The sequence below is a fragment of the Rana temporaria genome, chromosome 4 (assembly GCF_905171775.1).
Source record: "Rana temporaria chromosome 4, aRanTem1.1, whole genome shotgun sequence".
NCBI classification, from domain to species: Eukaryota; Metazoa; Chordata; class Amphibia; order Anura; family Ranidae; genus Rana; species Rana temporaria.
Genome location: NC_053492.1, coordinates 175,561,242 through 175,587,601, shown reverse-complemented (window position 1 = coordinate 175,587,601; position 26,360 = coordinate 175,561,242). Strand labels below are relative to the sequence as shown.

General features: G+C 40.0%; 1 protein-coding gene across 1 annotated transcript in view; it reads right to left on the bottom strand.

Annotated features, from left to right (window-relative positions):
• Positions 1–207: 207 nt before the first annotated feature.
• Positions 208–26,360, bottom strand: part of NAALADL2 (N-acetylated alpha-linked acidic dipeptidase like 2) — a 1,143,792-nt gene continuing 1,117,639 nt past the window's right edge. Inside the window, exons 13-14 of the mRNA XM_040349390.1 lie at positions 22,652–22,847; positions 208–1,122 (exon numbers count right to left, since the gene is read on the bottom strand). Of these exons, the coding sequence (XP_040205324.1) occupies positions 939–1,122; positions 22,652–22,847 (380 nt within the window). The 3' untranslated portion in view covers positions 208–938. The remainder of the gene's footprint in view (positions 1,123–22,651; positions 22,848–26,360) is intronic.

Genomic DNA, 26,360 nt, shown 5'->3' with positions numbered 1-26,360 from the left:
ATACTACAACAACCTGAGAAAATAAAGGTTAAATGCTTCCAAGCATGCATCGGAATTTTGCGTGTCGGAATTGCTACAGACGATCGGATTTTCCAATAGGAATTTTTTCCATCTAAAAATTTTAGAACCAGCTCTCAATCTTTTGTTGGCAGACATTCTGACAGCAAAAGTCCGATGGAGCATACACACGGTCAGAATTTCCGTTCAAAAGCTCACATTGGACTTTTTCTGTCGGAATTTTCGATTGTGTGTACGGGGCATAAGTTTTGATAGCAATATCACTATTGATCTTCTCTAGATCTAAAAATAAAAGAATATAGAGTAATGATTTAACATCTTGCATCTGATGCTACCTTTTTTTAAATAAATTCCTTCATAAACAGACAGCATAAGAGTATGTCAGTAAAACTTTCCGTGAAAGTATGAATTTCTACTGCCTTAAAAAAACATATATATATATATATGTGTTGTGTCGAAGTTCATTAATATGCATTACAACACAGAATTAGACCCAGAAAGTGGATCATGAGTTAATTTTAAGTAACTAGATCATTTTTATATTTCCCTTGCTTTATCAGATCTCTTCAAAAGCATGACTTAGAACAGACACCAATAGAAAAGTCATTTCAGACTGTAAGGCTTACTTTAAAACTATAACACCTACACAATTGTTTCTCAGGTCATCAGGGAAGGAGAACAAGCCTGAGTTTTAATGAAATCTGGACACTTTTTCATCACACGGTATGAAATGACAGCCAGCTGTATGCAGTGATGTATAAAAAAAACAAAAGAACCGTGTGGGATATATTGTTTGCCACTGCATAGAGAATTAAAAAAAAATACAGTTACTATTTATTTTAAATATCACATTTATGGAATCATAGTGTCAAAATATTATGGTGGCAACTGACTAAAGGGATTTGTCAGTCTTTTCCAACTTATTCCGTCTCAAACAGGTAAAGGCTCTCTTTGAGATATAACTGAGCAGAGCTAATGCAGTTCAACACCTCTTGCAATGTTGTTAGAAGTGTTTCATTTGACTTTGTAATCTTGCAATACTCTTGTGCTTCTTGGAGTACTGAGAACTTAGATGATGTTCCATCAAGACTGTACAAAATGTTTCTAAATGGAGGAAAAAAAATAAAACAACAGTTGTAAAAAAAATATACTTTATTACAGCTTTTTCATTTGCTCAGACAATGGGGGGAGATTTACTAAAACTTATGCGCACAGAATCTGGTGCAAATTTTCATAGTAACCCATCAGCGTTTAGGTTTTATTGTCAAAGCTTAATTGAACAACCTACCAGATTCTGTGTGTTAGTAAATCTCCCCCATAATCTTGCTTAGTGCTTAACATTAGCTTAAAGTGTCACTTTAGTTAAAAAGGGGCATTTTTTTAATGAAGAAGAGACATTTGTTTTTGCATATGTTTCTAACCTGCCTGTCTGCACTTTACAAGGAGCTGCATATGCCAAGATGAAGGGACAACTAACACTTGCATAGGAGTTACATCATCTTGGCCTGACCAATCAAAATATCTGAAAACGTGAACCCTGAATAAGAAGTGAGGGAGCTTCACAACACCACAGTACTGGAGGGGAGGATTTTATTTTGTTTATTTCATAATATAAATCCATCAAGCAGGTATCAGATTAGTATGCCAATGAGATAAACTGGCCATATATATAGGATGGTACTAGTAGTTTATATACATTTCTTTTGACATACACTTGTATCAAAATGGTTATGTGTATCTCAACCAAGATACAACTCACTAGAACAATAATTTATATAAAATAGTATACTATCTGTTTTCAGCCAGGTCATTCATTTGGCTGTGCAGCTGATCTGACACATAATAACTAGAAACACTAGGTTTTATCTTCAAACTTTTTGATAGCAACTAATGACTATAAATTTAAATAAAATGCAAAATGTGATTTCTACTGCAACACAAGAGATAGTTACTTAAACAGTAGCACAAACGGTTATTAACACAAAATGTTTACAAAATCTGTTATAAGAAAATATTTTAAATATCTGTATACTGTATAACTATAACCTCTTATGTTTAGAGGGAAGTTAGCATGTTGATATCAAAGGTTACCTAAACCTTCACAACAAATGATTCTTATTCAGTTAAATGCTGTATGCCATTGAAAGTGTTTTGTTTTATTTCTTTGATAAGTGTAAAAATATCTTTTGATCAGAAATCTTTTCAGTTGATAACTTTCTGTGCTCTCTGCCTGTATCTCATCAGTTACTTTGTTCTCAGCTCTCTTGGAGGACTACAGAGATCCCAACCTCTCTATATTATGAAGGTGGGTTGTGGGTTCCTGTAGTCCCGCCCAAAAGGGGGCAGGACACCACCTCTCTTTATAGAAACTGCATTTATACAAAGTGTGTTCTTTTAGGTAAAAGTGTAAACAGAGAAAATATTCTCCTGCCCTTGTGCGGATAGGTCTTAGTAAAACTGGTAGTATTTTCATATAAGTATTGATGTATAATTAATCGTGCATGCCTTGGCCGACCGGGGGAAGCCCAAAATGCTAAACTAGAAGGAGAAAGAGAAGGCGCGTGGCCTGATGCATGAGTACTTTTGAAAAGTTTGTTGAAACAAACTGGTATATACAGAAAAAATAAACACACTACTTATTCATAAGAGTGGGTGATTTACAATATAAGTACCCCTTATTGAACAGTGTTAAATATAAAATGGTGCCCATATAAGGGATAAAAATTGAATGATCGACTAACGCATTTCGAGAGTTTTTCTCTTCCTCAAAGCCTTACGGTACCAGGTCTGGTCTGCATCTTAAAATGTAGAGGACTGGATGTGTGGTCAAAAACTGGACAAGTGGGCCACTCAAATACGTGGATTGTCCTTCACTGCAGGGAAGTTCCTTCTACATCACAGCACTCTACATTGAACAAACACCGAACAGATATCAATATAGATATAGATAGAATTGCGGACTCTTATTCCAAACCTTAAAAGGCATATATCAGATAAAAAGTATGCATATACAGTGGAACTTTGGATTGCGAGTAATGTGATTAACGAGCAACGAGGGCAGCACAGTGTTGTAGTGGTTAGCACTTTCACCTAGCAGCAAAAAGGGTTGCTGGTTCAAATCCCGACCACGACACCCTCTGCCTGGAGTTTGAATGTTCTCCCTGTGTCTGCATGGGTTTCCTCCTGGTACTCCGGTTTGCTCCCACACTCCAAAGACATGCTGGTAGGTTAATTGGATCCTGTCCAAATTGGCCCAATATATATGTATATATGTGTATACGACTGTATGTCCTAAGCCTGTCAAGATCCTACAGGGTAAATTACCGCACCAGCCAGGAAGACAGTGGCTGCAAAAAGCGCCTAGAGGCGATTCAGTTCCCATGTGTAGCACTCATTCATTCAACCATTTTTTTTAAATCCTGACTCGGTTTGAGAGAGTTGTCTCGCAAAATGAGTAGGATTTAAGCCTCTGCGGTGTGCAATACCGCATTTGGCCAGAGACACTTGGAGACGTTCTAAGCCATTCCGAAATACTTGGAAACACTCATAAATACGCATAAACATTCTGTTCCTGAATGTTTCCGAGCTGTTCTGAGGGTTCCTGAGTGTTTACAAGCCTTTCTGAGCAGTCCCCCACCTCTGGCCACATGCAGTATTGCATGCAATAGAAGTAGAATTATCTTTGTTTTCATTGAGTTCTATGGGGAAACTCGCTTTGTTATGAGAGTGCTTTGGATTACAAGCATTCTCCTGGAACGGATTATGCTTGTAATCCAAGGTTCCACTGTATAGTACATATATATATATATATATATATATATATATATATATATATATATATATATATATATATATATATATATATATATATATATATACACACACACACATTAGAACAATGCCCCAAATAGTTAAATAAAGTGTGTATAGATAAGGAAAGCGTTCGAATATTATTGTTCACATACATTTTTGCTAGCATGAAACACTATGGCTGGACTCTGCAGATGTCCCCTTACATGAAATAATAAATGAACGTCTATAAACAATTAAATGTATATACAGTACAGACCAAAAGTTTGGACACACCTTCTCACTCACAGAGTTTTCTTTATTTTCACGACTATGAAAATTGTAGATTCACACTGAAGGCATCAAAACTATGAATTAACACATGTGGAATTATACATAACAAAAAAGTGTGAAACAACTGAAAATATATTTCATATTCTAGGTTCTTCAAAGTAGCCACCTTTTGTAGCAGACACATCTCTAGAACTGTTAAGAGGAGACTGTGTGAATCAGGCCTTCATGGTAGAATATCTGCTAGGAAACCACTGCTAAAGAAAGGCAACAAGCAGAAGAGACTTGTTTGGGCTAAATAACACAAGGAATGGACATTAGACCAGTGGAAATATGTGCTTTGGTCTGATGAGTCCAAACTTGACATCTTTGGTTCCAACCCCCGTGTCTTTGTGCGACACAGAAAAGGTGAACGGATGGACTCTACATGCCTGGTTCCCACCGTGAAGCATGGAGGAGGAGGTGTGATGGTGTGGGGATGCTTTGCTGGTGACACTGTTGGGGATTTATTCAAAATTGAAGGCATACTGAACCAGCATGGCTACCACAGCATCTTGCAGCGGCATGCTATTCCATCCGGTTTGCATTTAGTTGGACCATCATTTATTTTTCAACAGGACAATGACCCCAAACACACCTCCAGGCTGTGTAAGGGCTATTTGACCAAGAAGGAGAGTGATGGGGTGCTGCGCCAGGTGACTACCTCCTGAAGCTCATTAAGAGAATGCCAAGAGTGTGCCAAGCAGTAATCAAAGCAAAGGGTGGCTACTTTGAAGAACCTAGAATATGAAATATATATATATATATATTTTTTTTATATTTAGTTTTGATGCCTTCAGTGTGAATCTACAATTTTCATAGTCATGAAAATAAAGAAAACTCTTTGAATGAGAAGGTGTGTCCAAACTTTTGGTCTGTACTGTGTATATCTCTATATATATATATATATATATATATATATATATATATATATATATATATATATATATATATATATATATATACACACACATATATACAGATAGAATTATCTTTTGAGACACACAGATGCATACACAGAATAGCGTTGGAAAGTTAAGATGTAAAATCATTGCAATACAATTGTGAAAATAAACCATATAATTATACATATAACTATAAATGTGAATAGAATTAAAGATGTCACAATGTATACAAATGAATATAAATGTATGGGAGGATGAAAATGGAAATTGAAATGGAGTTGATAATGGCATTGCAGACCTGACTCACTACATATTGTAGTACTTCAATGTCACAGAGATTGACAAACCATAGCAAACATTATAAAAGCTGAGGTCATTGTGACATAAGTGATACACTAACTCCAGCTATAGAGAGTTTATGGGGATATTTTTCTTAGGATTACAGCATTAGAAGAAACATCTACATGTATTAATAACAGACAGAATGAGGTACCCCTTGGAATACAAAATGAAAAATAAAAATGTCTCTTAAGCAGGGGATTTTTTTTTTTTAGAAAAATATTAAATAAATGAAAAAAAGGTACAACTTACAAACATAATGTTGTAGTGCACCAGCGCTCAGCTCTTTGCTTAGATCTCTGTTTGTCCCAAGCATGTTTGAAGCCATTTATGGTTGGCTGGCTCACTACCTCTGCTGAAAGTTTATTACAAGCATTGACTACCCTTTCAGTAAGATAATACTTTGTAAAATTAGTTTTCATCTTTCCTCCAGTTAGTTTTAGGTCATGTTCCCATGTTCTTGATTTTGGTTTCGTATTGATAAATGATACAATGGTACATTCTAGATGCATTATTGTTTGGGATGACGGCACCTTTTAACATCATACCACCATGGAATTAAACATATAAGATAATATTAATTATAATAATGTTTAATTTCAATGAAGCAGTACTATTTTAACTGCCCGAAACTCATGAACCTTATGAAATTATAGAAAAGGGGAATGCTGAAAGAGCGGTACATCAGTAAAACACACTGGGCCAGATTCAGAAAGATCAGCGGATCTTTCTGCTGGCGTAACGTATCCCCGATACGTTACGCAGCTGTAACTTTGGGCGCAAGTTCTGTATTCAGAAAGAACTTGCTCCCTTATTTACGGCGGCATAACGTATGTATTGCGGCGTAAGGCCGCATAATTCAAATGGGGATGTTGGGGCATGTGTTATTTAAATTTGACTTGACCCCGCGTTTTTTACGTTTTTTTTGAACGGCGCATGCGCCGTCCGTAAAATATCCCAGTGTGCACTGCTCTAAATTACGTCGCAAGGACGTATTGGATTTGACGTGAACGTAAATGACGTACAGCCGCATTCGCGAAGACTTACGCAAACAACGTAAAAAATTCAAAATTCGACGCGGGAACGACGGCCATACTTAACATTGAGTACGCCTCATAATAGCAGGGGTAACTATACACCGGAAAAAGCCGAACGCAAACGACGTAAAAAAATGCACCGGCCGGACGTACGTTAGTGGATCGCCGTAACTAGCTAATTTGCATACTCGATGCGGAATTCGACGGAAACGCCACCTAGCGGCCGGCGAAAAAAATGCATCTACGATCCGACGGCGTACTAAGACGTACGCCTGTCGGATCGATCCCAGATGCAGTCGTATCTTGTTTTGTAGATACAAAACAAAGATACGACGCAGGAAATTTAAAATTACGCGGCGTATCAATAGATACGCAGGCGTAACTCTTTTGTAAATCTGGCCCATTCAGTATAACTTATGATTAGCTATATAAAAAGTCTGTTCAGACATACATGTAATATTATTCTTCTATGTATAGGTGACATTTAACGTAACATAGGTATTTGCAAAAGTGATTTGTTTAACTTGCTTCTTTTGTACAGAGTGTGTAGATTTCCATAATAACAATGCCTTTAACTGATGAGTGTATAAGTATTAACAATAATATGTTTAGTGAGTCTATTTTGGGTGAAGTTGTCACAAATTAGGAGTAGTAGTATAAATATGGATTGCCATTGCATACGATATTAAACATTTTAATTGTATAAAACAGTAAATATGTATTATTTTTTTGTAGGTACAAGTGTAGTAAATATGGTTAAATCTGTCTTGATGATATGTCATTGCTTGCCTTGAGGATGCCTGTGGCTGTTATCTAGTCAAGCTGAAAATAAATGGGTTCCTTGCAAGGAATCACTGGGTACATATCAAGATAAAAAAAGACATGTTGGCAGTATACAGCGAGCAAGGCACATATATATATATATATATATATATATATATATATATATATATATATATATATAGATAGATATATATATATATATATATATATATAGATATATATATAGATATATATATAGATATATATATAGATATAGATAATATTTTTTTCTACAGTGCAGTCCTAGTTATAATATTATCATAACAATATCTTTTAGCGGTATAGTTTGTATATTTATCAAAATAAGACAATAAAATAAATAAACAAGAATTAAATTTGATGGCTAAGAGATATAAATTTAATAATTAATAGATTTTTATTATCTGTTGAATTTCTCCTCAAAAGGTTGCAAGTAAGGTCCTAGAAATGCATCTCTCATTAGTCCACATACAAGTTAGGAACTATTGTTCCGAATGTTTTGTAGTAGCAATCATTTATTTCCAGATTATGAGTCTCTGGAGTTCTACACCTAAAATATATTAATATTTCAGAAAATCACTCCTGCCCACCTTACATTGCCCTTGGCATTCGTGTCCTCATTAGGAGGCTTAGCAAAACCCCACACAATATTGTAAGAAAGGAGAAAAATCCCAGTGATCATGTTTATCTGTTGGACCTTTTACCAATAGTTTTAGATTCACCATTTATTTTTGTCTGCACCTTCCCAGATAATGGGCCAGATTCACATAGAACTGCAGCGGCGTAACGTATCGTAGATACGTTACACCGCCGCAAGTTTTCATCGCAAGTGCCTGATTCACAAAGCACTTGCGATGAAAACTACGCCGGCGGCCTCCGGCGCAAGGCGGGGCAATTCAAATGGGCGTGTGCCATTTAAATTAGGCGCGCTCCCGACCTACTGCGAATGCTCCGTTTCCTAACTCCCGCCGTGCTTTGCGTGCCGTGACGTCATTTTTTCGAACGGCGGCGCACGTAGCGTACTTCCGTATTCCCGGACGTGTTACGCAAACGACGTTAAATTTAAAATTTCGACACGGGAACGACGGCCATACTTTAGACAGCAATACGATTGCTGACTAAAGTTAGGGCAGGTCAAACGACGACTAACTTTGCGACAGGAAACTAGACTAGCAGCGACGTAGGGATCCGCCGTAACTGCTAATTTGCATACCCGACGCTGGTTTACGACGCAAACTCCACCCAGCGGCGGCCGCGGTATTGCATCCTAAGATCCGACAGTGTAAAACAATTACACCTGTCGGATCTTCTGGCTATCTATGCGTAACTGATTCTATGAATCAGGCCCCATACACACGAGAGGATTTATCTGCAGATACGGTCCAGCGGACCGTATCCGCGGATAAATCCTCTCGAGGATTTCAGAAGATTTCAATGCGATGGTGTGTACACACCATCGCATTGAAATCCGCGCTGAAATCCTCTGCCGATGACGTGTCGCGCCGTCGCCGCTATTATGACGCGGCGACGGGCGCGACGCTGTCATATAAGGAATTCCACGCATGCGTCAAATCATTACGACGCGTGCGGGGAATCCCTTTGGACGGATGGATCCGGTAAGTCTGTACAGACGAGCGGATCCATCCGTTGGAATGGATTCCAGCAGATGGATTTGTTGAGCATGTCAGCAAATATCCATCTGCTGGAAATTCATCCCAGGGGAGATTTATCTGCGGATAAATATCCGACAGAGTGTACACACCATAGGATCTATCCGCAGAAACCCATTTGATGGGATTTATCTGCGGATAGATTCTATGGTGTGTATGGGGCCTCAGTCGCATAGATAGAAACAGAGATACGACGGCGTATCAGGAGGAACACCGTCGTATCTCTTTGGTAAATCAGGCCCAATATGTCTTTGGAAAACAGATGTCATAAACCAGTTATGTTAGTCAAAATGTATTTATTTACTTTTTGAAACCGTAAAGTCTGTTTTATGTAAATTAGAAATTTCCTGGAGAGAACATGGGCTAGTACAGAGGTATTGAATAAGGAGACCAAACAACAATTTGATACAACATTTTTATTTAACTTTGGTAAAATTGGCCACGGTGTCATCCATAAAATGTGGGGGCGGGGTTACAAAAATTTTCTCAATAAATAAATTAAATTACAAAAGGCCAAATTGGCTAAACTTAAAACTTTAAAATCAAATTAATTTCTGTCCATCCAGCAAAAGCTGGACGACTACTCCCCCCATACAGACGACCCCATGACTTATTATGACAAACTGACAGGTAAGGGTGGGCGGGCGGGCGATGCTGCTTGTCAGGAGATGTGACTGAGCAAATCGCCTCAGCCTCTCCCTTATATAGGCTCGTCCAGTGCGGGTTTTACCTCACGCGAACGGACCTATCAGAGAAGGGGGCTGCCGCAGCTGACCAATCAGAGGCTGTTACTACCCCAGAGCGCGGCAGCCCACTTCTCCCTCTGCTCTATCCCATGCAGGCTCAGCATACTGCCGTAGCCTCACATGGGCTAGTACAGAGGTATTGAATAAGGAGACCAAACAACAATTTGATACAACATTTTTATTTAACTTTGGTAAAATTGGCCACGGTGTCATCCATAAAATGTGGGGGCGGGGTTACAAAAATTTTCTCAATAAATAAATTAAATTACAAAAGGCCAAATTGGCTAAACTTAAAACTTTAAAATCAAATTAATTTCTGTCCATCCAGCAAAAGCTGGACGACTACTCCCCACCGGCCGGGGCCAACCGCGAAGCTGTTGGCCGAGGCCCCCCCACCACCGTGGCTGATTCGATCATGGACTGGATACCCATATTAAAAATGTCCAGGCCAATGCCTGACAGATGAATTTGGTCAACCCGAAACAACCCAGGCAAAAAACCCTCTAACTCGGAATGACGAAAGGAAGAGCCACCAATTGAAGGCATAAAACTATGAATCGTCCTATTTAGCCGTCTGCGGATTCTATCCACGTAGAAAAGGGTGCCGTGCGGCGACCATAACAGCCTGGGAACCATCTCAGAATATACTAACACTGAACCTGGGAACATTTGAGTTATGGAATAGAGATCCCTTTTCATTTCACATAACAAGTCCCATGTGTTGAATTTACCCAAGTCATTAGCCCCCACGTGGATAACTATCACTTGGGGTTGAGGCCAGACAGAAGACAAATAAGCTAGGTGGTCTTTTAAATTGCGCCACCGCATACCTCTAACACCTGACCATAAAATTAAAAATAAATCAGGATCAAGCCCCAGGTTAGCAGAGTATGATCTGGATCCGGAGTGCTTGTAAGCCCAGAACACGTAGGAGTGACCTATGACCCAAGCGATATTCCTGGATAAATCTGAAAGAGAATCATAAAGTTAGAAGACTGGGACGAACATATAACTTATATCTATTGCTGCCCCACCTGCCCACTTTTTTAACCTTACTCTCTGAAAAACCTATAGAATCAGCTGTGGTGGCAGCGCCAATTCGGAAAGAATGGGAAGAAAATTGGTACCCAGATAAATTCAAGCGCTTCAAACAGGAGGCCAAAACAGCTGAGAACTGGTACCTAGTTAGAGAGGACAAGTCTTCATGAATAAAAAAGGAATCGTTACTCAATGGTCTGACCAAAAGATAATTACGAACATGAAACACGGGACAGATAGCCTCATTAGGAGAACTGGATAAAGAAAACCACTGGCCAACCTGAGAGGACTTTGATCTGGACAAAAACAGACGGACAGAACCGACGTCAAACTGAACATGAGAAAAACGGAGAAATGAAAAAGCGTTTCTATTTGCTGCAGTAAACTCACCTAACCGAAGGGCTCCAAAGAATGCTATAGAGAAAGCAGCCTTAAAAAGCAAAGATTCGAAATTGGATGAGCAGACATCTTGAAGGATCTGAAGAAGATCGATCAAAATGGGGATAGATATGGGACGCCTATTATCTAAAGAGGGCCTAGACTTTTTGAGGCCCTTCAAAACCTGAGTGACCTGAAAGAAAGAGGTAAGAGCAGGAAGGCCTGCAAACTTAAGGAAAAAAGAAACTCCAGCCAATATTTTACCTATGGAAGCCGGGGACAGATTAGACTGAATGAGAAAGGACAAAAAAGACAAAGCCACGTAAGAAGACACATCTAGTGGATCCAAACCCAATGGTTGACAGAAAGAGCACCATTTGTGCCATGAAAGCCTATAATCCCTCCAGGTGTTTTCCGCTACTGAAGCCTTGAGATTCCGGAATATTATTCCCAAATTAAGCCCCAGAGGAAGTCTGGGCAAGGGGTGCCATGTTGATCCGCTGATGGCGCCAACTCTCGGAATCTCTTGAACTGTGAACGAGATAAAGAATCTGCTATGTTATTTTCTTTACCTGCAATATGCTCAGCTCTCAACCATATATTACAGTTCATACAATGAAGTACAAGGAAACGCAATAACCTCAGAACGGGATCAGACTTAGAGGACAGAGTATTGATGGCAAAAAAGACACCTTTATTATCCGTATGAACTAAGATTCTACGATTCCTAAAGATGTCTTCCCACACAACCACCAACACAATCACTGGAAAGAGCTCCAACAGAACTAGATTTTGAAGTATCTCCTTCTGGAGCCAATCAGGGTGCCAGGACTGGGCGCACCAGCGCCCATCCAAGAAAGCCCCGAACCCAGCAGAGCCAGCTGCATCAGTGAAGAATTCCAACTGAGAACTATTAATAAAGTCCATTTGCCAGGCCGAGGAACCATTAAACTCATTTAAAAAAGCATCCCAAATTCTTAGATCATCCTTGATGCTTTTTGAAATTCGGAAATGAGCGTAAGGGTTCACCATACCTTTTATGGCTAACGAGAACCTGCGCGAAAATACCCTCGCCATAGGGATGACTCTGGCTGCAAAAGCAAAAAGACCCAGCAAAGATTGTGCCTCCTTTAAGCACACCTTCTTACTGACAAGAAAGGTTGCAATCATAGACTTCATTTTATGTATCTTCTGTTGTGGCAATCTGAATTCCATTCGCTCGGAGTCAACCGTGATCCCCAAAAATTCAATAACTGTCGTGGGAAAAACTGTTTTCTCCTGGGCCAGAGGCACGCCAAAGTCATGACAAACGTCAAAGAAAACCTGTAAAGCTTCCATACACACTGATGACCCCCGGGGACCTAAAAACAAGAAGTCATCTAGATAATGTAGGATAAGGCCTTGAGGGATAACGACTGACACGACCCAATGTAAGAAGGAGGAAAAAGCCTCGAAATAAAAGCATGACATAGAAAACCCCATTGGCATGCATTTATCAAAATAATATTTATTCAAAAATTGAAAACCCAAAGAATTGAAGCCTTGTGGATGCACGGGAAGAAGGCGGAAAGCCGACTTAATATCAGCCTTTGCTAGCACAGCCCCTTGCCCTGCTTGCCTCAAAAGACACAAAGCCTCATCAAATGAGGCGTAGCAGACTGGAGCCTCCACAGAGGCAACTTCGTCATTGAGTGACGAATGCGGTGGGTAAGATAGGTGGTGGATCAGTCTGAACGCACCCAGCTCTTTCTTGGGTACGATGCCCAAAGGGGACAACCGGAAATTAGAGAATGGCGGGTCATTAAAGGGGCCAGCCACCCTACCCTCAGACAATTCTTTGCAAATTTTCTCAAGCACTAAGTTAGAGTGCATGGATACCGATAGTAAATTTTTAACTGGTGTACACCCTGAACCAGTAAAGGATGGCACTAAGAAACCATTGGCAAAACCTTCAGTTAGCAGAGCCGCCATCCTGTGGTCTGGATAGCGCTCGAGCCATGGGCGCATTCTTGCCAGGCTCACCGGAGTCGGGGCCTTTCCCATGTGTGTCCTTGGGTCCTGAATGAGAGGAACTAGCGGCAGCTTTACGAAAACATCTGCTCGCCGCGTGAGTACCGCCACAATAAGAACACTCATGTTTGTATCTACAATTCAATAAGAATTTACATTGAACCTCATTGAATGCAAAGCATACACCCTTCCTGACTGGACTCTGACCATTTGAAGCGGGGCGAGGGGTGAACTGGGGCCTAGGTGGCAGCATAAGGTTTAACCATAAACCAACGTCCTTAGCCCCCCAATGCAGCGATGGGTGCACAGCTAGTTTTTGACGGAAATTCTCGTCATATGAGAACCATGCGGAGCCGCCAAAGTGGCGAAAGGCCTCCGCAATAATATCCAGGTGTTGGAATAAACCTGAGCACTTCCCCGGGAAGCGTTCTCCCATAACTGCTGAATAGATACAGAACGCTTGCAGCCAGTTTTGAAATGTCTTAGGAACCGCTCTCCTCCTATCTTCCTCTGTTCTTTCGCTGGACTGCCTGTCAGATTTAGCCAAAAACTCCTTAGAAGCAGGGAGAAGTGATAATATATCGAGATATTCACCCCTCCAAATTTTTTCTTTGACTGACTTAGACAGATGAAAACCCAGCGGGGATAAACTGCAAGGGAGGGGTTCCTTAAAGGAAGACTCGCTGACCATAGCAGCCGAGGATCTGAGGGGTAAAGTATTATTAACAGCAGGACACCTCACACTCGATCTGACAGTAACATCCTTATTTAGCAGAGAGGGATGACCAGCCTCATGCCACACCACACCAACCTCCTCCATATCAATAGCATTATCGCTATTTCCAGCACCAGTCTCCTGTGCACTCTGACTTACTGTGCATGCCTGAGTACTCAGACTCTCACCTGGTTGCACATACATATTTACATTTTGTGAGGTAAAATCCGCATCATGTATACCTTTGAACTGCTGCACAATGACAGACAAAGATTCAATTAGACTAGAAAATGCAGATAACTGGTTAACATTACTGAAAACAACTTCAGGTAAAACATGCTCACCCAAGTCCCCAGGAGGGGGGGAAGAGGCAGCGCTGCTCCCTTGCTGGCAAGAAGCACCTCTTGTTGCAGCTCCCTCAGCTTGAGGAGCTAAATTATTGGTCTTACATTTCTTTTTTCTTCCAGGCTGTTTCCTGGGGGCGCCCACGCTCATCTCTGGTACTGCAGCTGGGCTGACAGATAAAACAGAGCCACTCTCCTCAGACAGGCAACGCTTCAGCCACTCTTCACCTCCCCTGCTCTCAGCCTTCTCTAGGAGTCTACATAAGAGCTCCTCACGGCTGTCCTGCACAGCGCGCTTCATCCTGAGAGAGAGGGAGAGGCGGGCGATGCTGCTTGTCAGGAGATGTGACTGAGCAAATCGCCTCAGCCTCTCCCTTATATAGGCTCGTCCAGTGCGGGTTTTACCTCACGCGAACGGACCTATCAGAGAAGGGGGCTGCCGCAGCTGACCAATCAGAGGCTGTTACTACCCCAGAGCGCGGCAGCCCACTTCTCCCTCTGCTCTATCCCATGCAGGCTCAGCATACTGCCGTAGCCTCACATTCAGAGATTTAACTTGGGTGAAAATTAATTTTGCAAAGTTAACCTAGGTGAGAAACAAGCTTTGCTCAGTCTCTCTTATGGGATCTGCATTACAAAGTACATCTATGCTGCAAAAAAAAGTTCTTGGTCGCTTTGTTTGTCATTTGACTGAATTTAGAAATCCAAGGCTGAATTTTAATAAATGTAGAACAAATAATATGTATTTATGAAGTGTAACACTGTTGCAACAGCAAACCTTTACTGTAAGCTATCTTCACTAGAGCAGCTGCAGCTGTTTAATTACCATTGTCAGGTGGTAGGTCTACACATTTCTGGATGAGTAAAAGTGTTCTAAATATAGAAATCTAGCAAGAATATGACAGATCTCCATGGACCTAACTTGTGAAAATAAATCTAGCAGTGCTGTATATTTCATATAAGACAGGATGTGTCCTGCTCCTTCTCAGTTTGTTACTACAGTATTGATTTAACTTCATTTTAAAATATCCAAAATGAATTAGCAATCTCCAGCTTTAAAATGCATTTGTCTTTTCTGAGTATGTACAGCTCTTGCTTTACAAAAATGTTTAAAATCTTAGTTAATAGCATGCATTTAGTTAATAGCTTGAATAACAATATGCTGCAAAGTGTTACCACTACACGGTAACTGTTTAGCAAGTTTAATGACAAAAATACAAACATTTACTTAATATGTAGTTCTTTAAATTAATTATACTTTCATGTTTACAATCCCCTGTATATATGTCTTAAAGCGGGGGTTCACCCTAAAAACAAATGGGCACTGACGAGGTTGCACTGATGGGCACTGATGAGGCAGCACTGATGGCCACTGATGAGGCAGCACTGATGGCCACTGATGGACATTGATAAGGTGGCAATGATGGGCACTGATAAGCTTCACTGATAAGGCAGCACTAATATACTGCACTGATGGGGCTGCACTGATGGACACTGATATGCTGCACTCATGGGCTGATATGCTTTATGTTATTAGTGTTATAGAAGTTGTTGTTAATATTTATTTTTGTAACTTAATTCTGCATAAAAGATTTAATTTCACAAGATAATTTAGGGTGGGTTTAGATGCGGAATTAGGGGCAAGGTAGGAGTTGGGTGGGGAAACTGGTGGCGAGTAACTCTTAAGTTCTAGCTAGTAGCTCAAGACTTGAAATCAGTGCAGTATATTAGTGCTGCCTTATCAGTGAAGCTTATCAGTGCCCATCATTGCCACCTTATCAATGTCCATCAGTGGCCATCAGTGCTGCCTCATCAGTGGCCATCAGTGCTGCCTCATCAGTGGCCATCAGTGCTGCCTCATCAGTGCCCATCAGTGCAACCTCGGCAGTGCCCATCTGTGTAGTCTATTAGTGCCCATCAGTGCAGCATATCAGTGTGCATCAGTGCAGCATATCAGTGCTGCCTTATCAGTTCAGCCCCATCAGTGCAGCTTATCAGTACCCCTTCATCAGTGGCCATGAGTGCAGCCTCATTGTACCCATCAGTGCAGCCTTATCAGTGCCAATCAGTGCAGCCTTATCAGTGCCCATCAGTGCAGCCTTATCAGTGCCAATCAGTGCAGTCTTATCAGTGCCCATCAATCCAGCCTGTCAATGCCCATCAGTGCAGCCTCATAAGTGCCCATCAGTGCAGCCTTATCAGTGCCCATCAGTGCAGCCTCAGCAGTGCTGCCTCATGAGTAATTATCAGTGTCTATCAATGCAGCCAATCAGTGCCCATCAGTGCAGCCTATCAGTGTCCATGAGTGCTGCCTCACCAAAGCCCATCAATGCAGCCTATAACTGAATGGTCATTCGGCTATAGCGTGGATCTGAAGGAGTTAAAAGTTGTTGGTGCCACATGCTAATGTTTTGGGTAATCCTGGGCCTGTCCATGCCTTTTATTAAATACCTTGTTTCACTAAGTACTTTGGAGAAAGAGGAGAAATTGATTGGAGTGCAAAGAATGTCTGGATTTATACAAGATTCATGTAGCAAATTGGAGAATGTATATAATATAAAGCGTTAATTGATCTTACTAGAAAGAAGGGTCAAACAAATCAGGTGAAAGCACAGCTTAAAGCGGTGGTTCCGCGGGATATCGTTTTTTTTTTTTCTCTAATCCACAGCTCTTACCTTTACTCCCGCACTAACAGGGTGTCCCACTCGTTAAGCCGTCCTATGCACTGTAATTCGGTAAATTATATTTTTGATCCCGAGGCGATGGACGTTTCCATCTTACCTGTGGGCATAGTGAAGCCGACAGGGTCTTCTTCCGGGATAGGGCGAATGCTGGCCTCCCAGCATTCACCGCTCGATCCCGCGCATGTGCAGTGTTGACGGCGAGCGTCGCCGTCAACACTACATGGTTGCCATAACAACGGCCGGCGATGTCGCGCGATTAGAGCACAGCGCGTCGACGGAGGAGTTCCTAAATTCGAGTGACAGGACGGGGGAGAATGGACTTACATGCCCATTCCCCGCGGGGGATTTTGATTGACAAGTCGTAAATACGACCTGCAAACGGGTAAGGAGGACTCAAAAAAAATAATTGTTTGGTCATTCTCTTTGCAGCGCATTTGCATAGACAGGATGTTGTAAAACAGGGTGAACCACCGCTTTAACTGGATAATAAACATGGGAAGGAGGATAATCATAAATCACAACAAAAAGTATTTTGTATGGACGTTTATATGGACTTTTTTTGTTAGAAGAGACTTTAGATTTTTTGATTTATGATCTAAGTGCTACACTAATATTGTGATTGGTTAAATACATATTTGACTGCTTGCCTTTTATTCTGAATTTATCATTTTGTATACAATAAAATGTAATATTTGTATCCAACATTTTGTGTTGTGAATCTATAATTGGAAATTTGGCACAGTGAAAAAAAACCTCAATTTTTCTTGTTTTGGGCTCACATTTTAACCACTTCAGGACCGGGCCTATTCTGGCACGTCTCTCCTTCATATAAAAATCATAATTTTTTTGCTAGAAAATTAGTCAGAACCCCCAAATATTATATATTTTTTTAGCAGACACCCTAGGGGGAAAAATGGCATCATTGCAACTTTTTATCTCGCACAGTATTTGCGCAATAATTTTTCAAACGTCTTTTTCTGGGAAAAAAACTGTTTCATGAATTAAAAAATAACAAAACAGTAAAGTTAACCCAATTTTTTTGTATAATGTGAAAGATGATGTTACGCTGAGTAAATAGCTACCTAACATGTCACTCTTGTAATGTAACTCTTGTAAATTGCGCACACTCATGTAATGGCGCAAAACTTTGGTACTTAAAGCGGTTTTCCACCCTAAAGTGAAGTCCCACTGATCGGAACCCTCCCCCCCTCCAGTGTCACATTTGACACCTTTCAGGGGGGAGGGGGGTGCAGATACCTGTCTAAAGACAGGTATTTGCACCCACTTCCGGCCCGGCATTCACGGGCAAAAGACGGGCATTGCGTCACATCCCGTCGCCCCCCCCGTTGTGTGCTGGGAACACTTGGCTCCCAGCACACAGCGGGAGCCAATCGGCGGGCACGGCGCGACTCGCACATGCACCGTAGGGAACCGGACAGTGAAGCCGCAGCGCTTCACTTCCTGGTTCCCTCAGCGTGGATGGAGGGGGGAGCAGCAGGGTGACGAGCCATAATCTTCTTCATTCTTGCTGGAGATGGAGCCAATCACGGTGAGCGATGTATTCTATTAATGAATACAAAGCCTGCTTGAATTGGCAGAGGCTGTAACATCATCAGCCCACGCCTCTCTGACTCTCAAAGCCAATCCGAGCAGCCTACTGTATGTAGGCACTCGGATTGGCAGAGGTTGTTACCCCAATCCGAGCAGACTCTGTATTCATTTGAATACATCGCTCACCGGGATTGGCTTAGCGGTATATACTGTATGTAGCCAAAGCTACATACAGTATTACCGCACATCCAGCAGGCATCCGAGCAGCTGACCCAGCGTATAAGACGACCCCTTCTTTTTGGACAGTTTTTTTAAGTGTAAAAGGTAGTCTTATACGCCAGCAAATACAGTCCATATAACTATAATGGCACAGTTAATGTATTTACTCTCAGTACTACTAGTTTTATTATAAAGTATGTCATATGAAAACAAAGTCATAAACTGACATTTTTTTCTTACAGTAATTAAATGTTCTACCAATCCACAATAAATACAATTTTGAGGCCTCGTACACACGATAGGTTAACCAGAGGACAACGGTCTGATGGACCGTTTTCATGGGTCCAAACCGATCGTGTGTAGGCCCCATAGGTTATTTTACCTTTGGTTAAAAAAATGTCAACTTGCTTTAAAATTTAACCAATGGATTGCTAACCGATAGGTCAAAACCGATCATTAGTACGCACAAACATCGGCTAAAAATCCACGCATGCTCAGAATCAAGTCGACGCAGGCTTGGAAGCATTGAACTTCGTTTTTTCAGCACATCGTTGTGTTTTACGTCACCGCGTTCTGACACAATCGTTTTTTTAACTGATGGTGTGTAGGCACGACGGACCATCAGTCAGCTTCATAGGTTAACCTATGACAATGGTCCTTCAGACCGTTGTCCTCTAGTTAACCTATCGTGTGTACGAGGCTTAAGTCTGTTTTCATAACATTATTCATTTATATTTTATTTTTAGTACTTTATGAATTAATGCCTCATATTTGTGTGTTTATGCATTTTAAATTGTGTAATGGCTTCATTATATTTACTTTAGTATAAAATGTAACTGTCAGTATTTTATCACGATGTGAACTGGCATTTTCACAGGAAAGATGTGGTGTTATGATTATTGTATGCTGTTTTCATTTTATTGGTTGCAATGTACCAGTACCAAAATGCTTAAAGAGATGCCTAAGGCAAAACAGCACATGACAATACAGTTCATATATTACATCTTTTCTTCACTTGCATTTTAAAGTTCATGCCCTGTTAAGTCAAAATCTTCACATTTCTCTTGCAATTGGATTAAAGATTTTAGAAATGTGGTGGATTTTAAATAGAACATTATCATGTCCCTGTAATATTTATAAATAATTTATGGAATGATCTCCTAAATATCAGTTGCATAACTAAAGACAGAAAAGCTGTTTTCTAGATAACAACATGTTTTATGTTTGCGCTTCCAAATATTGGGTGGTGTAACAACTCCATTTTGAATATAATTTCAGGGGGTTCCCCAATATCTTTGATACATGCAAAGCAAAATCAGTTGCCAAAACTAAGAGATTCCTCATTTTTGGGGATCTACTAAAGGCTCGGAAGCTCTTCTAGCAATATCAGGGTATAGGGCTTGAGACCTCATTCTATTTGTCTATTAAGGGTGATGCAAAGTTCAAACCTAGGTTAATTTATAAAATATTTGAAGTGTAAGCATCAAACAGATTAAATAATTTAAAATATTTAATATCTAAGGAGAACAGTATGAAGCTTTTAAGAAAAAGTTATACATGTCTATCAAATTTTACCTACTTCCCTAATGTTGATAAACTGGGTAGAGATGTCTTTGGATCATCTTATGCATCTTGTGGAATAAACAGGCTGATATATACTGATATCTATGTGTGGTTATTGCTATATGTTGGATTGCTATCAAGAGCAGCGACAAGATCAAGAGCACACCCATAGCTGTGTGTGGGAGTCAGAAGGAGCTTAGAAGAATGTACATTGGTTTCTTTGCACAACAAATGATAATTTGTCAAATAAATTGTAATTCTTGCATAGGTAAATGTATCAATACCCTGGGTGAGATCATATTAGTCACAGAAATGCCTTTTCGATAAGAATGGAAAAAATTTATAGATTTCCAAGAAGCACTCCTATGTACAAAAATGTAAAACTATTGGCAAGGAAATACTAGAGTTATATAAGGAATAATAGCTTTCTGACTTTAAATAATGTGGAAAAACATGTAGAAGAAGCATACAGAAGGTGAGCGAGGCAACCATATGTAGCGAATAGGAATAAACTGCTCATTCAGTCTGAGCCAGGAACCAAAGTTGGTTTGGTTTGGACCAAAGTTATTCAGAGGTTCGGTGAATGGCTAAACTAAATGGGTGTTTGGCTAAGTCTAACTTTCGGTTGCAATCAAACAGACATTTAGCATTTAGTGTTATTAATACTACTGCCAAGTTTAACAGCTTCCTTTTCTGGGCTGCTGAATGTTAAAAAAATCAGTGGCTGCCAGCATCCAAAAAAACATGTGTCATCCCTACTCGATCCAATGCAGACCATCCCTTTTTTACAAAAAATACACAAGGCTATAACTGCCTTGTATAGCTTTCCAGAAACTTTGTCTCCCTAAGTCCGAGAGTGGTACAGGCTTGCCCAACTTACGTTTTTATAATCTCTCATATCTACTTAGACAAGGTCTAGATTGTCGGGTAAATCTCAGTTTTCAAATTATATATTTGAGGGAGCTTTGGTCTCCCCGCACACCCTTCCAGCCGTCCTCCACTCCACTCTAAAAGCTTTGTCTCTACATCTTAGATCAAATGTCCTCATATTTAACATATTTAAAACAAGCAGTAAAATCCCTTCACATGCTTTCATTCACCACCACAGCTAAAAGGATTGTGGAGAAACTAATCTTCAACGCTCACAACAGAGGTGCTGAAATTGCTGCTTCTTTTACCTTTACTTCTCCATCTGCAGAATCTTGCCAGCTTTTTGGAATTTGTTCAGAATATGTAAATCCTCTAATTTATTTAGTCTGGGTACAGGTACACTTTAACTGAATTTGGTGTCAGTGAAAGCTCTTTGAGATATCCAGAACATGTGCCATGCTCCAATATTTATGTGCTGTATTTATAGCTCCCTAGCTGAGTTCTCACTTTTTAAAAACCAAATTGCGGGGTCAAATCAGTAATAGCTTGATTTTTAAGAAAGAGAAAGTTTTGGAAAGCATGGTAGATTTCTGTGTTTTTTTCTACAGCATTGTAACTTAAGAAATCATAAACACAGTAGTTGTAGTGTAATGGCAATTATTCTTTTAGGAAACTAAGGTAACTGGACAATGCCAGTGGTATTCTCAAATAATTTTCTTTATTGAATAGGTATAAGTCAGTACTGAATCAATTACTGTGCAGTCTACTTGTAGTTCAGTGCAGACAACACTATGCCCTTCTTAGGCTGGACCCTTCCAGAGATGCTTTCCAACACTCTGATGTCTCAAATAACTGGAATACGATTCCCCTGCTAAAGTAGTGTCTCAAGTTTTCCCCACCAACAGCGAATTTTCAGCCATGCTTGGTTGCATAGTAGACTCTATGCTTTATAGAATCTTCATATCAGAGGCCCTCTCAAAGTTAACATGGACAGAGTGACCCAATCTATGGTAGAAGGTCTCCTGATCTAAGTAATAGGATAACCATCACTTAAGGGTCCACCTACCTACCTGCACTATTACAATGCAAAATAGATGATCTTTTAAAAATGGTGTTCTATAAAAATCTGATTATATTAAAATGCATATGCTTTCAAATATAGCAAATAAGACTTTGTTACTGAGAAATGCTCACAAGCCAATATTTTATGTGCTGAGTTTCTAAAGTACAGCATATTGTAGGGGTCTGCACTGCTTGCCCACAGACATGGCAGTTTGGTGGCCCTTAAAAACTTCTGTCGAGAGCTTGGTGTTCCATGGTAACATTGCCAAATGCGACTGACTATCTCAATATTTGTCAGAAAATAATTCCTGAGGCAGGAAAAAAAATAAGTATATATTGAGCAAATTGGAATAATTGTAGTTTGAAAACATAATTACTGGTTTGGTAAAACTGAAGTTATTAACTACAATTTTGAATATAAATAGGTTTATAATCCTCGTCAACCCCAAAAGTTTTTCATCAATTATTGTAATTTTTCCTGACCTATTTTTTCATTCCATATTAAACTCAGTAAATCTAATAATCATTTTTGCTCATTATGTTTCTCATCTCAATGACAGAATAAATGCACGTTACATTTACCTGGAGAATCCTGGTGGTGAGGAACTAATGAGGAAGTTTTTTTCTATATTCTGAAGAATATCATTCAACATTCTTACTCTGACTGGATCTCTCTCTTTTGGATCATTAGCTGGACGCATCTCATTAGACTGGAATAGCTGTGTAATTTCTCTTAAAATGTTGGATAGGTCTTTCAATCCAGTAGATAAAGTGTCACCTATTAATAAGAAATATAGCATAAATGGCATAAAAACCAACAACCATCAGATTGCTGTAATCTAAATAACACAATTAGAGATCCACTGGAGAACATAATACAATTCACATTCAACATAGGTAAAATGCAGTCCCTTTTTTTGAGTATTTATACTTTTAACAAATAACATTCTTCTGCCTAGTCTAGATTGATTTATTCATATTTTAAAAGAGAAAGGAGAAGTTGTTGCTCAGAAATATGAGAAAGGAGCATTTTTATGAGTTTTGAATTACATGGAGCAGCACATCCAGTGATAAAATTGTTGAATTTACACCAATAACAAAACGGTAACATTGTAAAAGGATAACACCTATAAATTATCTTAACATTCTGCTTCATATTAAACAACTTTATTTATGAGAGTAAATGCCTTTAGTTTTAATAAGACAGGAAGTAGAATCTGCATAAAGGCAATAAATAAATATCTTGTCTCTCCAAACAATGAAGTTGAGTTTAAAAAATAAAGTACAGTTAATAGCCAGCTTGACAGACACTAAATCTGTGCATAAGTGTGTCCAACTAATTTTCCATTTAATAGGAAAGACCTTGGAGCTTCAGTAATGGGATCTACAGATACCTGATATTTCCTGTACTTTTTATACATAACTAGAAAGTTACATTTACTTTTGTCAGTGATGTGAAATCTCAAACTGAAAGTTAGTGGCAATTTTGCATTTAAGCCTGTTGAATCGAATTAATTTAAATAATGTCTGCAATTAGCAAGCAACCTATTGTCAGTTCCTAAGAACAGGAAATGTATATAATAAGGAAATGATATAGCTGCACCTTGTCAGCCTTGGATCCATTTGATTATGGACTTCATTATTGAGTTACCCAAATCTGATGGCATGACTGCTATATTGGTCATAGTGGATCACTTTTCCAAAAAGTCTAATTTTGTATCTCTCCCTGGATTACCTACAGCATAAGCATTGTCTACCCTCTTCCTTTCCCATATTGTGAAACATCATGGCATACCAACCAATGTCGTTTCAGACCGTGGATCCCAGTTTGTTTCCAGATTCTGGAGAGTGTTTTGTAAGAAACTGGGAGCAACGCTCTCACTCTCTACCTCACATCACCCACAAACAGATGGTGCAACCGAACGCATGAACCAGACCCTTGAAACCTATATTCGACTTCATGTCAACTCGTTACACTCCAATTGGTCTGAGCATTTGCCTTTGGCTGAATTCGCCATTAACTCCTGTTGGCACAGTGCTCTTCATATCACGGCATTCTATGCAGCCTTAGGCTATCACCCTCAAACTTTTCCCCTACTTCAACCTTCTTTCGGTGTACCAGCAGCAGATCAGCGGGTAAAAAGCATTCGCTTACACTGGAAAAAGATTTGCTTATTGCTATGGAAGTCAGCAGACAAATATGCGCTTTTCTCTAACAGACGAAGATGCCATATACCTCCCTATGCATTGGGGGACAGATTTTGTCTGTCTACCAAATACATGAGACTGAAACAACCCTCTACCAAATTAGGTACTCAATTCAATGGTCCTTACAGAATAATTGCTCCAGTCGAGCCAGTCTCCTATCAGTTGAAATTGCCCTCCTCTCTCCGGATACATGCTGTGTTCCATGTTTCTCTCCTTAAAAAAGCAATTTTCAATTGTTACTTCAGAACTCAACAGCTACCTCCTCCTGTTCTTGTTGATGGACAACGTGAGTTTGAATTCTCTAAGATTCTGGATTCTAGAAAGCGGGGTTGTGGTCTACAGTATCTGGTTCATTGGGAACGATATCCAGTCTCAGACCGTTCCTGGGTTCCAGACAAATATTTTCATGTCCCTGCTCTTATTCAAGACTTCCATGCCTCCTTTCCCGCTAAGCCCTGCTAGGCCTCCGGGGGGGGTCTACTTTAGAGGGGACCATGTCATATACATGGGTGTCATTGAACCAGGATGTTCCTGGTTCCACAACTGCAGCCTTACTTGTTGTGCCACGGGAGTTGTCGCAATGTTTTCCCAGCCTGATGCATTGCCTTGGACTCACTAGCCCCAGCTGCTGCCATCTACGGACAATGTACAACCAAGCAGCTCATGAATAGCATCATTTCCTGTTACTCAGTGCCTGTTTGTGTGGACTAGCTCCATGGGTGTATTGATAGCTTTTTGACTGATTACTGTGTATGAACTTCTGCCTGAATTCTTGACCACTCTCTAGCCTGATGTTTTGTTCTTCACCCCCAGCTCTTGTTTGACCTCTGTCTGCCTGACCACTCTGGATTTCGATTGTGTACCAGTTTGCCTGATTCATTGCCGACCTGACATGCCTGACTATGTTTTCACCTGAATCCTCAGCACACATGCTCCACTTCGGGCACTACATACCTACATGTACCTTACAGAACCCAGTCTAAGGGTTTATTTAGAGGCATGATCAATTGTGAGTCAGTAATTATATCCTAACACATGTTAACATTTTTGAATGACAGCTTCAGCTGTGATCCATTTCTATATAGGAGGTAAATCAGTGTTTTGTAGGAGTGCATAAGAGCTACCTCAGTAGCCTCTGCAACATTGTTTAAGTTTGGAAACAGCCGCCAGTGTATATAGGTCAGCTGGCCAGAAAATAAATATACAGTAGTTGTAGATTTGGGAGAGCCATGAATCCAGTCTCTGTGTGTTGTTAGAGTGTCTCAAAGTAGATACTAGGGGGATTTGGGCCGCAAAAAAGAGGAGAGGATAGATTTAAATTCTTAACCTTTTATTTTTTGGGGATTTAAACTGGCACATGTATTAACATGTATAGAAAGCAGAGTAAAAAGAACAACTTAAAGGGATTCATTTTCCCCATTAGCCTTAAAGGTAATTTAGACCAAGTAGGGAAATAAACTTTTTTGTCAAGGAAGGTAAATTATTTTTGATATAGGTTCATAGGGGAGCCTTATAATCTGTAAATGTAAAAGCAAGAAACAAATGAACATGAACAAAAAATAGCAGCATGTTCATTTGTTTCGTGCTTTTACATTTACAGACTATAAAGTGACATTTACTTGACCACTGTGTGCTGTACTTTTTGTTTTTTGTCTATTTCCCATGTTTCCAAGTGGTTTACAGCTGCACGGAGGTTTTTTTGTTTTTTTCCCAACACAACACGTTGTGTGGTACTGTTACATGGTGTAGCGCCATCTAGTGGGATTTTTTGTATTCATAGGGGGAACTACAATTCCTAACTACCAACATTTATGTACACATTTTAGGTTAGGATCAACGCTTACTGTTGTGTGTGGGTCCAAGGAACAAATATTGGATCTACAGTATTTCCGCTGGGATTGATCCGCGGATCAGTTCCAGCGGACAAATCCGGTCGTCTGTACGGCCTAGCGGATATTTTTCCGCGGAGATTCGTCCAGCCGATCGATTTTAACCGGATAGAAATTTCTTAGCATGCTAAGAAATCTATCCGCTTGAATCGTGTCCAGTGGATTGATCCGGTCGTCTGTACAGACTCACCGGA